Consider the following 13,300-nt stretch of genomic DNA (forward strand, 5'->3'; position numbering starts at 1 on the left):
CTGTTTTAGGTCCAACGCTGTGGAACAAACTCCAAATCAACATCAGATCAGCTGAGTGAGAGTCTCACTTTAAAACGCTTTTAAAAACTTACCTGTACAGACTGGCATTTGTATAATATTCTTATGCCTATTCAAATGTTTTAATTATAGTTTTCATATTTTGTTTTATCTTTCAATGTTTAACTATTTGCACTTTGCAACTCTGGTTTGTAAAGGCGCTATATAAATAAAGCTTATCTCTATTATTATTATTATTATTAGTAGTAGTAGTAGTAGTAGTAGTAGTAGTATACATTAAAAATGCTGCTGGCTGGTTGGATGTCAGTTAATGTGTCTTTTATTACACGCACAATGTATTTTCAAAAACGCCTGAACCCTTGGCCAAGAGACCACGGGCTGAGACATATTATGTATTAGTGTGTTTGATTGTGTCTTATTAATAATATTAATGTACAGGGACAGTGAGTGTATTAAATTTTGCTATGTAAATGTGTATTCACAATATATGAGTGTTTCTCATATATTGCAAAGTCTGTCTTATTTAATGTGTGCTGTCTAGCATGTTCTTATTGTTCTGTGTTTCTATGCAGATTTGATGTCTAATGTACGGCATGTATTAACATGAATATGTTTTTATTTTATTTTACAGTAATACTGCTCTATTGAAGGACTGTACACCCAATTATTTTCACTCATGCCTACACTAATGTAATGTGCAATGTGACAATAAATGTGATCCTTTTAGATTCAATTTGATTCAATTCGATTTGATATGATTTGATGTGGCCCAGGGCAAGGATGCCCAATCTCTCCTTCTTTATTTTGGCCTTGGGTGGGTCCAAATCACAACACTTATTTGCCATGTAAGGAATTGTATTTGTCACAATTCAAGCTCAGCACTAAAGCATATGAAGGGGCAACTACAATTAAGTGTTGCACTGTACTTAAGAACAAATTTGAGGTACTTGTACTTTACTTTAGTTTTTCCAATGTAAGCTACTTTACTGTAGGCTTCTACTCCACCACAGTTCAGAAGGAAATGTACTTTTTACTCCACTACATTTATTTGATGGCTTTGGTTACTAGTTACTTCGCACAAAACATATGATGATCTTTTAAATTATGATGCATTCTTATGGATTAAACTACCCAACAGTATATAACATTTTAAATAGCTTCATCTTGATCATCTACAACAACAATATGCAACTTACACATTAACGCATCAGTAATAATAATCCAATAATATAATATAACACATAATATTATAACACTCACAGGGGCCATTGTTCTGCATTATGAGTACTGTTTGTGCTTTTTGCTAATAATACCTACGCAATTTTACTTGACTGTAATGGAGTATTTTTATATTGCAGTACTGCTACTTTCACTTAAGTAAAGAATTTGAATACTCTTCTGTCTAGAATGCATCAAATATTTCAATAATTTTACACTTCAGAGGGACTTTAAGAAGGACATTTAGGGCTTTTTTCCCCCACAAGTACATGCAGCCTTTGACTGATGAGAAATACTAACATCAGAGGGTCAAGCTTTGGGGGCCCCTGACCCTTTGTACCCTGCAGGCCCATTCATTAATCCATCCATGCAGGAGGCAGAGAAAAGTGTAGCCTATACAGCAGCTGCATCTTCTTCTCGGCGTCCTGCAGTTCACACTTTGTGGAGCTGAGGAGACTGTGGCAAACTGGCCTGCCATAATGCATCTGTGATCACTGTAATTTCTCAGAAAAAAAAGCAGGAATCATCCACTGTCACAAAAGACACAAAAAGTTCATGCTGCATAAGGATCGGAAAGTTACAGTGTTAAAATGTCCTATTGTGCTCTGAAATTAGGCTGGATTGAAAAGTTAAAAGCTTTTGTTAAATGCCAAACACAACTGTCTGAGTAAAAAAGATGGAGGAAATGGTAAAACACTATATTTCTATCTGCTCCCCATGCTTTGAATAACCTTTTCTAAGTGCCTTTTATATAGGAGTTTAATCAAGACAATGAATTCGCTCTATACTTTTCATCCAGATGTCCTTTAATGCAAATGCTCTTTTAGATATTTCTGTTCGTTATGATGATGATAATAACGGCAATTCTAGACTTTGCACTCTCTTCCTGCCCCATCATTTACTGTTCCAAAACAGGGAGTTAGAGAGCACAACTCTTTCTCTCTCTGTCTTTTTTTTTTGTACATTTTGAAAACATTATACATAAGACAGTTCTTTACCTTACCTTGTTTCCACTGCCAAAAGAGAACAATTTGAAGTTTTCAAGTAACTCCATTTTGGGGTAGGGTGATAGTGCACCCAAACATGGAGTTAAGAACAAAATGTCTGTGCTGTTTGACCTGGAGAAAGAGAGTGGGAAGAATAGACACTGTCCACTTTGGGCTGTAAAAAGCACAGAAGGATGAAAAAAATGATCTTAAATAAGCACTGTGCCTTCTGGCAGATAGGCCAAAAAGTGTATAAAAACACTCAGCTAGACTCTCCATCTCTTCTCTACTTCATGGGCTGATGCTAAAAGCTGAGGCGAGCATCCTTTGTAGTGAGCGGTTTATTAGCTATTTATTAGAAAATAGCTGAAGAACAACCAGAGGATAGTACGTAGTTTCTATATTGAATTACTCCTGTGTGGGTTATTGTTGTAGCACACAAACACCTGTACATGCACGCACACACACACACACATATGTATATATACATAATATATATACACACACACGCATACAATTTTGAGGCACCGCTAAGACATGTGCACACAAATTTTGCACAAAGACACACACACACATCCACATCTTGAAGTACAGGTTTAATCAGGCATAGTTGAAAAGGAAAATGCCATTAGATTTTAAAGTGGATAATTTCACATCCTTCCCTCCATTCATTTCTTCATTTTTCTTTTCAAACTGGCCTTTTATGCCCACTACATGTGCTTTTATGGAAAATTACAACATTTATACGAGACTCTTTGGTCAGGGATAATTGCACAAAGAACCATTAGCAGTCTTCTAAGACCAATGTGCTATGAGCATTTTTCTTTTTCGCTTTATAATGCTATTCTCAATCTGTAAGAACATGCCTCATAAGAAAGAAGATAATCATAATTGAATTATCTGTCATTATGGGGAGCAGAACGCAGGTCACCTTGGGTTCACTTATGCTACATGCTGTTATAAACAAATCAATTAAATGAAATAGGCTAAACAAACAAGACAGTTATATACACTGTAGGTACAGTGGCCAAAGGTCTGTTATTTTCCCCTGCCAATTTAGTTGAAGCGATTATAATCATGTTCAAAGTTTGCTGGAGCACTTGTGCTCCTCACCTGCAAACCCACCTACTGATCAGTAAATTGGCACTTCAGAGAAATCAGCAGGTGTATGTTTGGCTCATGTGTGGCCACTATATGGGTTACCTCAAAATGCAGTTCACTGCAATTACCTACTTAAAATTGTATTCGGTAAAATGTTACACTGGGATACTCAGAAAAATATTTATAGATATAATGATTTCAGTTATTTCTGAGTTACTAGCGTGAATAATAGAATACACAGGTTAAAAAACAATTTATAATAACAATATTATAACAAATGTTTATGTCAGTGAGGTTATTTCTGTTGTGTTCAATCCTTTTCAAATATAATTTTTCAAAAATCTGACAGGCTATTGCTTCTAATTTATTTTGAGTAACCAAAAATGCATACATTTATTTATCTCTATACTCATCTAACACAAGTGCTGTGTTATACTACTGTAACCATTATGTATAACAGCCCTGTGTTACTTTGATGCCATAACATGTCGGCTCAATCATAACTAATGCTGTACGTGATTTTGGCCTTTTCAGCTGCCTATTTGATACAGTTGTTGCAGGTTGCAATGACATTTCTTACCTGAGGAGGATGTGGTGGCGCTGTTTAAAACAACTCTGAGCTACACTTCAGCGCAGCACTGCTGTCTTCTTCTTCTGCGGTTCCTCCGCGGCTCACTAACAACAAACATAGAGGCTCTTTGATATTTAAATACTTCAGGCAGTCGGATATTTATAGAAATGTGATAGGTTACAGATACTTTTGCACTTATAAACGAAGCTGGACGTTTCCCCACTAACGTGAGGTAAGTTACAAGCTAGCGGCCGGCAGCTAACTGTAAGTTGTCGAGCTCGTCAGCCAAACTTACCTGCTCTTGCTAACACAACCAGCTGAACTTGGAGGACCCAGAAAGGTCCTGGTTGGCTTTTAAAAGCAACAGTAACAGCGTACTGTGTCAAATGCTTACTGATGTAATTCACGGTAAGTTAGCTGCTCTTCATTGTCGAGTTGGCTGAGCTAGTGAGACGTTTTAGACCTTAGACTTGCATTGGGCTCAGAATCAGACATCTGGACAGAGCAGACGGACGTCCTCCTAATGCCGCTGTGGGCACTCTTCACATTTCACACACGAAGATCAGTTTACTCTTTATATGGAGTACAACTGTGAGTACTACTGTAGTTCTGTGAAAACAGCTGTCGTCTGCGGCGCTGGAGGAGCTTTCTGAAGTCTGAAAAAAATAATACCGATGATGTCATCGGGGTTATCTCAGCTTGGACTTACAGATTTCTAAGAGAAAGCCTGCGTTGCTAGAGATGTGGAGTTTGTAAAACTTTGCATTGTCCAGGCTGAGGAGTTTTAATGAAAGCTGCTGTTACGTTGCATTATGGGAAATGTAGGATTGAGTACTTTTCGAGCTTGACCCATAGCAGGGACTAAACCTGTAAATAGAAAATATTTTATAGTTTTACTTGATCACTGACTTAAAATGTTGGGTCTACTTTATAAAGTAATCGCTTGCTCAGTTGATAATTTCAGCACTAAAACTGATTTTACTTGAAAACCAAGCACTCAACTGTTCTTTTTGTCCCCTCTGACTTTCTCTAGAAAACACAGCTAATGGGACTTTACTTGTGATGTAGTCATTTCACCATACTGGCCGCCTGTATAACTACCTTCTGAGGAGGGGTTTTAGATAATTCTCTGAACACAGCTATGGATGAGGACACCCCAACCCTGAAGCCCAGACGGATCCAGAATCAAAACGTGGTTTACCGTCTTGAGAGGCGCAGGATCTGTTCGGGCCGACCCGGAGCACACTGGTACAGAGTACGTTGCTTCCACCAGAACCTTTTTCCCAACTTCACTGTGGTCAACGTGGAGAAGCCCCCCTGCTTCCTTAGGAAATTTTCACCAGATGGACGCTGCTTCATCGCCTTCTCTTCTGACCAGACTTCTCTGGAGGTAAGAAGAGAGAAATCTAACTGTTAACTTAGTTTTCCCTCATATTTCTCCTCTAAACATTTGCATTAGACCCCCATAAATACCACATATTGTATGAGTTTTATCTCCCAACTGACAAAAGCAACTGGCCCAGACTGAAACAAACTTGGTTCATCTAACTACCGGATAAAAAGAGATGAGGAAAAAACTGTCTTCTAATCCCACTGTTCCTCCTACAGATATATGAATACCAAGGCTGCCAGGCGGCTCAGGACCTGCTGAGAGACCAGGAGGGAGAGACTCTTCTAACAGCCAATGACCAGCGTTCCCTCAACATCCGAGGCCGCCTGTTTGAGCGCTTCTTCTCCTTGCTCCACGTCACTAATGTGGCCTCAAATGGAGAACACCTCAACCGGGAGTGCAGCCTCTTCACAGACGACTGTCGCTATGTCATTGTTGGGTCGGCTGTGTACGTCCCAGAGGAGCCGCCGCCTTACTTCTTTGAGGTAACAACGCCATCAAACGTACTACAAATTTACAAGGAAACTCAGGATTACAAATTTACTTCCATAGTTTTGCTTGGACTGTCCCTTTCATCCATATTTCATCTCCCACCAGGTGTATCGGAACAACGAATCTGTGACTCCCAACCCCCGGTCTCCTCTAGAAGACTACTCGCTCCACATAATCGACCTCCACACTGGCAGGCTGTGTGACACCAGGTCCTTTAAGTGTGACAAGATCATCCTGTCCCACAACCAGGGCCTCTACCTCTACAGGAACATCCTGGCTGTGCTGTCGGTCCAGCAGCAGACCATCCATGTGTTTCAGGTGAGCACATTAGCCATTTCAAATGTAAATCTGCACTAAATCACTGCTGCTGAAAGAACAGATTAAAACCCCCAAGTATCATCTTTGTTTTATATCTTCCCTTCCCAGGTCACTCCAGAGGGAACATTTCTAGATGTAAGGACTATTGGGCGTTTCTGTTATGAGGATGACCTCCTGACTCTTTCAGCAGTTTACACTGAGGCTCAGGCCGAGAGTCAACCGGGCTTCCCTCGCCTGTACACTGACAAAACCATCAACTCCCTCAAGCACAGGTTGCTGGTCTACCTGTGGAGGAGGGCTGAGCAGGACGGCAGCGCCACCGCCAAGAGGAGGTATACAACGCTCCTCTCATGCTCTCAGTTGAATTGTATTTTTAATAGTTCATTTACTTTCATTTGTCTGTTTTGTTTGCCTTTTACCTGGGTCTGAGTCACATAGTGTTCTCTCACTTACTGATCTTATTCAGTGTTCCCCACAAGTTTGCATTTCACTACAGTAGGGGCCGGGACTGTATTATTGAGATTTCATTTAGAAGTCCAAGTTTCTTGCATCTGACAGGTCCTTCAATGTGTCTTTGTAATATGTAGGGAGCTGCACTGCCCTGTCAGTGTATGTTGGAAGAGGAGAGCAGAGCTGCAGCAACATTGCAAAGGGACCTTTTACTTCAGTTAGTTTATTAAAGATTTTAAATTAATCAATTAATTCATCCACTATTCCGTTAAACCAGGGAGAAAGAATTAAGAGCTCTCTTTTATCTGTGATGTGTCTAACCCTTTTCGACCAAACACTTCCAGGAGCTATGGAACCAGAGGAACTAAACTAGGTACTAAAAGTCCCTGTTGCGCATTCCTTTTTCCATCGCATCTCCATAACCGTGAAGATTAGGCAATTTTGTGGATTGGTGGGTTAAAAAATTATGGCAACAATTGAAATGCATTTTTCACACACAAGGAAACAACAACACAGAGTCATTGGGTTGTTATTTGTCTTTGCTGTTGTGTGACTGATGTTTGAGTTTGATGTAATGAATAAATGAAAAGTAGAAATGCACAGCAGGAAAAGGAGACTTAAAACTCTCCCCTCTCCAAAGTAGACAATCTGCGAAGTGTTTGATGGTTATTTATTTCTGTTTTAGAACATAACCACCATGAAACTATCAGCAAATTAAGTTAAATTTCTCTCCTTCAGTCCCTTTGTTCTCTCATCGCCGCTACCTCTCTCATTCACTCCCTAGCTTTCTCGACCACAGCTTCCTCTCTCTCTCGTTTGCTCATGCTCTGGCCTCCTTTGCACACTCTGTCTCTCTTTATCTCTGTCTTTTTCATACGAGTCGTGAAGCCGACGGCAAAGCCCAACTTTGTTTTTAACGCTAATAAACACTAAGAAATGTCCGACCCCTCGTCCTGATTCTAGACGAGGGGTCGGACACCAGAGTACCAGATACCAGAGTACTTCGTTGTTTTGTGAATGAAGCGGTACACAAGCTGTAGTTGTCACGGTGTCTGTGTTTGACCATTCAGCAATGGTCAGCCCTGCAAACTCCCCCTCCATAGGTCCTTAACCATCAGAAAGTACTACCTCCGGACCCGGAGCTTTTCTAACACCTGGAACTATCATACAGGAACTATATTTAGTCCCTGGTTCCTCTGGTCGAAACGCAGGCTTAGTTCCTCAAAAGGCTCTTGGTCCCCTGAGAAAGTTCCTGCAGTGGAAACGTCCTCCATGTGACAGCTGTTTACTATAAACAAAGCAAAAGATATAAACTGTGTTTTATAAGTGAAGTAAAGTAGCTGGACTGTCATGTCATTAGGATACTTTAATCTAAAATACTTACAGTTTCATGCAGTGGTATTTACAGTATACAATAAAATCATAACACCTAAAACAAAAATTGTAGCAGTCATATCACTATAAGTGACAACAGTCGGTTGTTACTGTTATAATTGACATTGTTGTGTGAACTGTATGATCTGTAATTCATTGATAAAGGGTTTTGTAGGGCTGCAATTAATGACTAATTTCATAAAACAAATGGTGAATAGTGAGTGTGTCTGACCACTCTATAGCACTGGTGCTATAGAGGCTGAAAGTTTTGTAGCACAGGCCACAAAATTGTAGCATGAGTATAAAACATCTGTTACTATCTCTAAAAAAAAACAACCACAAGTAGTGCAGTTCATCACTTAAACAGGCATGTGACTCGCAAATGACATTAATGTGGCATACAGGACATACAACATCCAAACCTTAACCAGAACTGTTTTCAGACAAACATTTGCCCATAATGGTAAAATGGTACTTAGATCAAAGTAAAAAGTAGGTCAGTTAAAATGTACTCTGAGTAAACGTTACTGTGTTACATTTTTAAATAGAATGTTTTTTAGCTGAAAGAGGCTCTGCAGTCACATCAGGGATTATTGTCAAATATAGCAGTATGGCCTCACCTCACTGAAGGTAAAAGTTCCTCAGTGAACGCAGAAGTCACCTGGAGGATCCACCATGAGCATTTTAGCATTTAGTATTTTGCCAGATCCAGCATATGCACCTGTTGGCTACACAACATAGTGGGTGTGTTTGATCTGGGTCACTTAACGTGCTTCCCGGACGGTGCATTAATTGAATGAAAATGAAGTGATTAATTAAGGTGGCACAACCTTTTTCTTAACTATGCCGAGGTACAATAATGCTAACCATAATTATACCCCATAAGGATGTGATTCTTAATTTTATTGTGGTGTTATGCATTTTTGTACTGTTCACTAAGTGCTAGCCCCGGCCTGGGTGCAACCGCTGTCCCCCAACCACTTCTTCTCTGCTGCAGCTGCTGATTTGACTCCTTTCTTTTGTTCCATTCTCACACGGTTTATGAGGACTTTTTCATCTGTTTTTACTGGACGGATGCAACTTGAAACGTAGCAAAATGCAATACTTAGACCTTAGACCTTACGATAGACCTCACACACAAACAAGCGGCTTTGTCTCTCACATGCATTGCAAAGCTGTATCGTACGGGCACTACTGTGGTAATTTCATTCATCGCACAGACTGATTTTTTTCGTAGCACGTGCGACATATGCCTGTACAGTCCTGCAAAAGAGAAGCAAATTCTCATATGGGAGAGGTTTAAAGCAGTGAATATTTGGTATTTTAGCTTAATAAATTATTTATATTAGTATCCATTAACAAAAAAAAATTGTTGTTGATTTATATCAATTAATTGGTTTATCACTCCAGAATAATTCTGTATTTAATCTTTAGAAAAATATTTACAGTTTGGCACACTGCTATAAACGTGAATCAATTGTCAATCGCAAAAACGGGCTCTTCAGTCTATCAAGTACCACTGCCATATTGTACTGATGTTAGATATTCATTTAGCAGTCTGTTTAGTTCGCCCAGCTCTTGGTTTTAATTGTTTCTGTCACGATGTCATCAGGTTCTTCCAGTTTTTTGATCAGCTGAGGAGGTTGAGGATGTGGAAGATGCAGCTGTTGGATGAGCATCACCTCTTCATTAAATACACCAGTGAAGATGTGGTCACACTGAGAGTCACCGACCCCTCACAGGTAGAAACACACACATACACACACACCTATATGAATTCCTCCCTGTGTTCTCTTTGTTGCTCTCCCCTGCCTCTCTCCCTGTCTCGTGTCTCTTGTTGTTTGTGCTTAACAGGGATTCCTCTTTCAGGTCTCCAAGGACACGTTTCTCCTACAGATTCTGTTCAGTCCTGTCCTTTTTGTTGTTGAATGAATGAATCCATGGCAACAGCAAATAGGTCTAATTAATGCATATTTTATTTACCTGAAATCTCAGCTCTCTTGCCAATCAGCTATTTTCGTCTCACCAATGAATATATACATAATCTCATATTCATTATAAACATACATAGAAGCCAAAGCCTGGAATGCCTATTCCCCCCCCCTTCCCAGCCGTCGTTCTTCGTTGTGTACAACATGGTCTCTACAGAGGTGCTGGCCGTCTTTGAGAACACCTCCGACCAGCTGCTGGAGCTGTTTGAGAATTTCTGCGACCTGTTCAGAAACGCTACGCTGCACAGCCAGGCCGTCCAGTTCCCCTGCTCCGCTTCATCCAACAACTACGCACGGCAGGTCCAGAGAAGGTACTGAGGAGAGAAATCTCCTGTTATTGAATTGAAATACCAAATACACCAAATGTTCTGCCAGAATTGAATATATGAATATATTTCAGTTTGAACATAATTATGCTGGCAAACTGCTGGGTCTTTCTGAATGAAAGAAAAAACTGCACCTGATGGTGTGCAGCCAGATGTCAGGGAGGACTTGAAGACGGTGGTTAGAAAGGGAAGCAGATCAGCAGCGATCGCCTGGAGGAAGGAGTTTTAGGACTTAATCTGGATATAGAAGAGAGACTTTAAGACAGTAAGCATGGCTGGAGGAACTGTGATTGAATTTGGCGGTTTGACTCGCCAGTGTAGGTGACAAAATCCTCTATGGAAGGTGAAGAGGGAGGACCAGAAGGAGGGGGGATTGAGAACGGAGAAGATAAAGGATAGTTTGAGCGAGGAAAAGAGCTTAGAATTGGATTTTAGAGTGGTGAAAATTGATGTCTGGAATAAGGAGAGGAGAAATTGAAAGCTGGCGAGCACATTCAGCAAACCGGATTTGTACCACTTACAACTGGCTAGCACAAGCCCAGTTCATAGGGTTTTAGAAGGCCACAAACCAAGTATAGAGAGACAGGCAGGTCTGCAAGAATGGAGCGCAACACAAGGTGAGAGGACAGACTAAAAATATGGATGGGGAGCTTAAAGGGTTGAAAAGGAAGGAGAGAATGGAGGAAGGAAAGTGATACCATCGAGTCACAGCTGAGTGTTGGCAGTGTGTAGTGAGACCTGGGACTGTAATGTAGCCAGGTATGTTTGGAAAAAGTTGCTTAGAACAAACGCAATTGTATTTTCCAACCTAGTTCAGACATTTATCATATCAAATGGAGGCTTTGAGCTGTTATTCTCCAAAGCAAAACGACTATAATGGAAACTAAGCTGTTCACTCCTTTCTGAACTTCAAACCAAACTAAGGAGGAACACTTTAGAATCATAGAAGCACTTCTGTGGGAAGTCGTGGAGTTTTACATCTAGACCACAGCGCCATCAGAGACTGCTTATTCACTAATGAAGATTCCTGTTGCTGTTTTAATGTCATTGTGCTGATATCCCTGTCTGTCTGCTCCACAGATTCAAAGACACCATAGTGAACGCCAAATATGGCGGGCACACCGAGGCGGTGCGTCGGCTGCTGGGTCAGCTGCCCATCAGCGCCCAGTCCTACAGCAGCAGTCCTTACCTCGACCTCTCCCTTTTCAGTTATGATGACAAGTGGGTGTCAGTGATGGAAAGGCCCAAGACCTGCGGAGACCACCCCATCAGGTACGGACTCTGTCAGGGTGAATGAGCATCTTGTCAAATGATGTAACAGAATCACATTATCAATAAAAGTCCATGAATAATGCTACAAACAGTACATCCTTAAAAAAGCTTCAGGCTCTTGTTACAAAGGTAGTTTTAGAACTTGAAACAAGGTTAGGTTTCTGTCACTAGCCACTGAAAAGCTTTCATAAGGAATTTGCATTGCAGCAAAATGTGAAAGGCTAAAATGATTAGTTGATTGACCAAATAGACAATTGACTAAAAATCAATCTGCAATTTTGATAATCAATTCATTGTTTAAGTCATTTATTAAGCAAACATGGCAAACATTCATGGGTTATTTTGCTTTCCTTGAATGTAAATGGAATAGCTTTTGGATCTTCACCTTGGGCTTAGGAACATTGTGATGGGAATTTTTCACAATGTTCTTATAACCGAATAATTTACTAATTGAAAATAATTTACACATTAATCTGGCTTACCATCTGAGAGCGTTATATGTTTGATTTGTTAAGTTTATATCTGATATACGGTGTATACAGGACACGGACACGTGTTTACAGCACCATGTGTTTGCTTGCTTTCCTTTTCTTTTCCTTACTTTGTATTCTCTTGCCTATGTAGGTAATGTAAGTGGTGTCTTGTAAGCCTGTGTGGGCCCGGCACCTTTGGGTGTTTGACACTTGAATAAAAATATTCATTCATTCACGTAACAGCAGACAGTTCAGACATGCACAGTTTTGTTACAATATTTGCCACACTTCTTTAGCATATAGGAGCAGAGGCCTTCAGAAAATAACAAACTGGACTAGATGAAGAATTTAATGGTACTTCTTTCTCTCCATCTCTTCCTCCCTCACCCACCAGGTTTTACGCACGGGACTCCGGCCTGCTGAAGTTTAAGATCCAGGCAGGCCTGCTGGGACGGCCGGTAAATCACGCCGTGCGACGCCTGGTTGCCTTCACCTTCCACCCCTTCGAACCCTTTGCCATCTCTGTCCAGCGCACCAACGCAGAGTACGTGGTCAACTTCCACATGAGGCATGTCTGTGCGTGAGGAGCTTGTGTATGTCTGCAACAAACTAAACTGTGAGCCTGTGGACTCACACTTGGAATCAAATTGCAGGACCGCTGGGCTTCTGTTAACAGCTACTGGTGACAATACAACAAACATGTCCTCCATCAGGAGGCACAAAACAGTTGTTTTGTTAGTCGCCCTCTCCTCCTCCAGAGAAATCAGTTTTCCTCTCCCTGCATTGTCCTCCTGCTGGAAACCACTGTTCCTCTCCTCTTTCCCCCTTCATCACACAGTGGTCACTCCACTTCCGCCAGTCCTCCTCCTCCATGAGAAGGCAGCAATTCTGCCTTTTCCTTTCGTCTGCAACGCTTCACCTCCTCTTTCCCCCTTCCTCCACAGAACAAAGAGGGACCTGTAGGGAGGGGAGGCTGGAATAAGTGTAAATGGAGATGTAGAGAGAATGATTGATATGCGACAAAGGTGGGAACCATAGGTAGCCAGACCTCTTAGAAGGAACCAAAGGTGTTTTCTTTTTCCTATCGTGCACTGAAAGCTGCACATTCATATCAGAATTGCTTATCCAATTGGTCCGTGACCAGCTGTCCAACAAACTCTTTTTTTCTTACATGGATGGTGGAGAGGTAATTTTATATTATATTGTTTTTACACTTTTTACATATTACTGCTTGTATATATTTTATGCCAATAAAATTGTCTACATTTTGCTCTCTGTGTTTATTTTTGCTGAGCTTTACAGAAAGTAGAAGGTTTCAAA

General features: G+C 40.7%; 1 protein-coding gene and 1 long non-coding RNA gene across 3 annotated transcripts; one reads left to right on the forward strand and one right to left on the reverse strand.

Annotated features, from left to right (window-relative positions):
- Window positions 1-1,085: 1,085 nt before the first annotated feature.
- LOC122875111 lies at window positions 1,086-4,000 on the reverse strand. Its single transcript, XR_006377750.1, has 3 exons — window positions 3,904-4,000; window positions 2,240-2,354; window positions 1,086-1,739 (listed from the first exon to the last, which is right to left on the reverse strand). It is a non-coding gene; the product is annotated as an uncharacterized LOC122875111 (long non-coding RNA).
- det1 (DET1 partner of COP1 E3 ubiquitin ligase) lies at window positions 3,972-13,250 on the forward strand. Of its 2 annotated transcripts, none has more exons than XM_044193903.1 (9): window positions 3,972-4,126; window positions 4,928-5,284; window positions 5,503-5,769; window positions 5,882-6,094; window positions 6,203-6,426; window positions 9,531-9,660; window positions 10,030-10,220; window positions 11,316-11,507; window positions 12,375-13,250. In XM_044193903.1, exons 2-9 carry the CDS (start codon window positions 5,036-5,038, stop codon window positions 12,562-12,564), a joined length of 1,656 nt encoding a protein of 551 aa, XP_044049838.1. In that variant the 5' UTR covers window positions 3,972-4,126; window positions 4,928-5,035; the 3' UTR covers window positions 12,565-13,250. The 2 variants fall into 2 exon arrangements, with proteins under 2 accessions (XP_044049838.1, XP_044049839.1); XM_044193904.1 differs by lacking the exon at window positions 3,972-4,126 and adding an exon at window positions 4,161-4,302.
- The last annotated feature ends 50 nt before the right edge of the window (window positions 13,251-13,300 follow it).

This window comes from Siniperca chuatsi, linkage group LG4, assembly GCF_020085105.1.
Source record: "Siniperca chuatsi isolate FFG_IHB_CAS linkage group LG4, ASM2008510v1, whole genome shotgun sequence".
Lineage (NCBI taxonomy): Eukaryota > Metazoa > Chordata > Actinopteri > Centrarchiformes > Sinipercidae > Siniperca > Siniperca chuatsi.

Coding starts and splice junctions, on each gene's coding strand:
- det1 (XM_044193903.1), top strand. CDS start 5,036: ATGGATGAGGACACCCCAACCCTGAAGCCCAGACGGATCCAGAATCAA. Junction 5,770..5,881: donor CGCCGCCTTACTTCTTTGAG/GTAACAACGCCA, acceptor ATCTCCCACCAG/GTGTATCGGAACAACGAATC. Junction 6,095..6,202: donor AGACCATCCATGTGTTTCAG/GTGAGCACATTA, acceptor TTCCCTTCCCAG/GTCACTCCAGAGGGAACATT.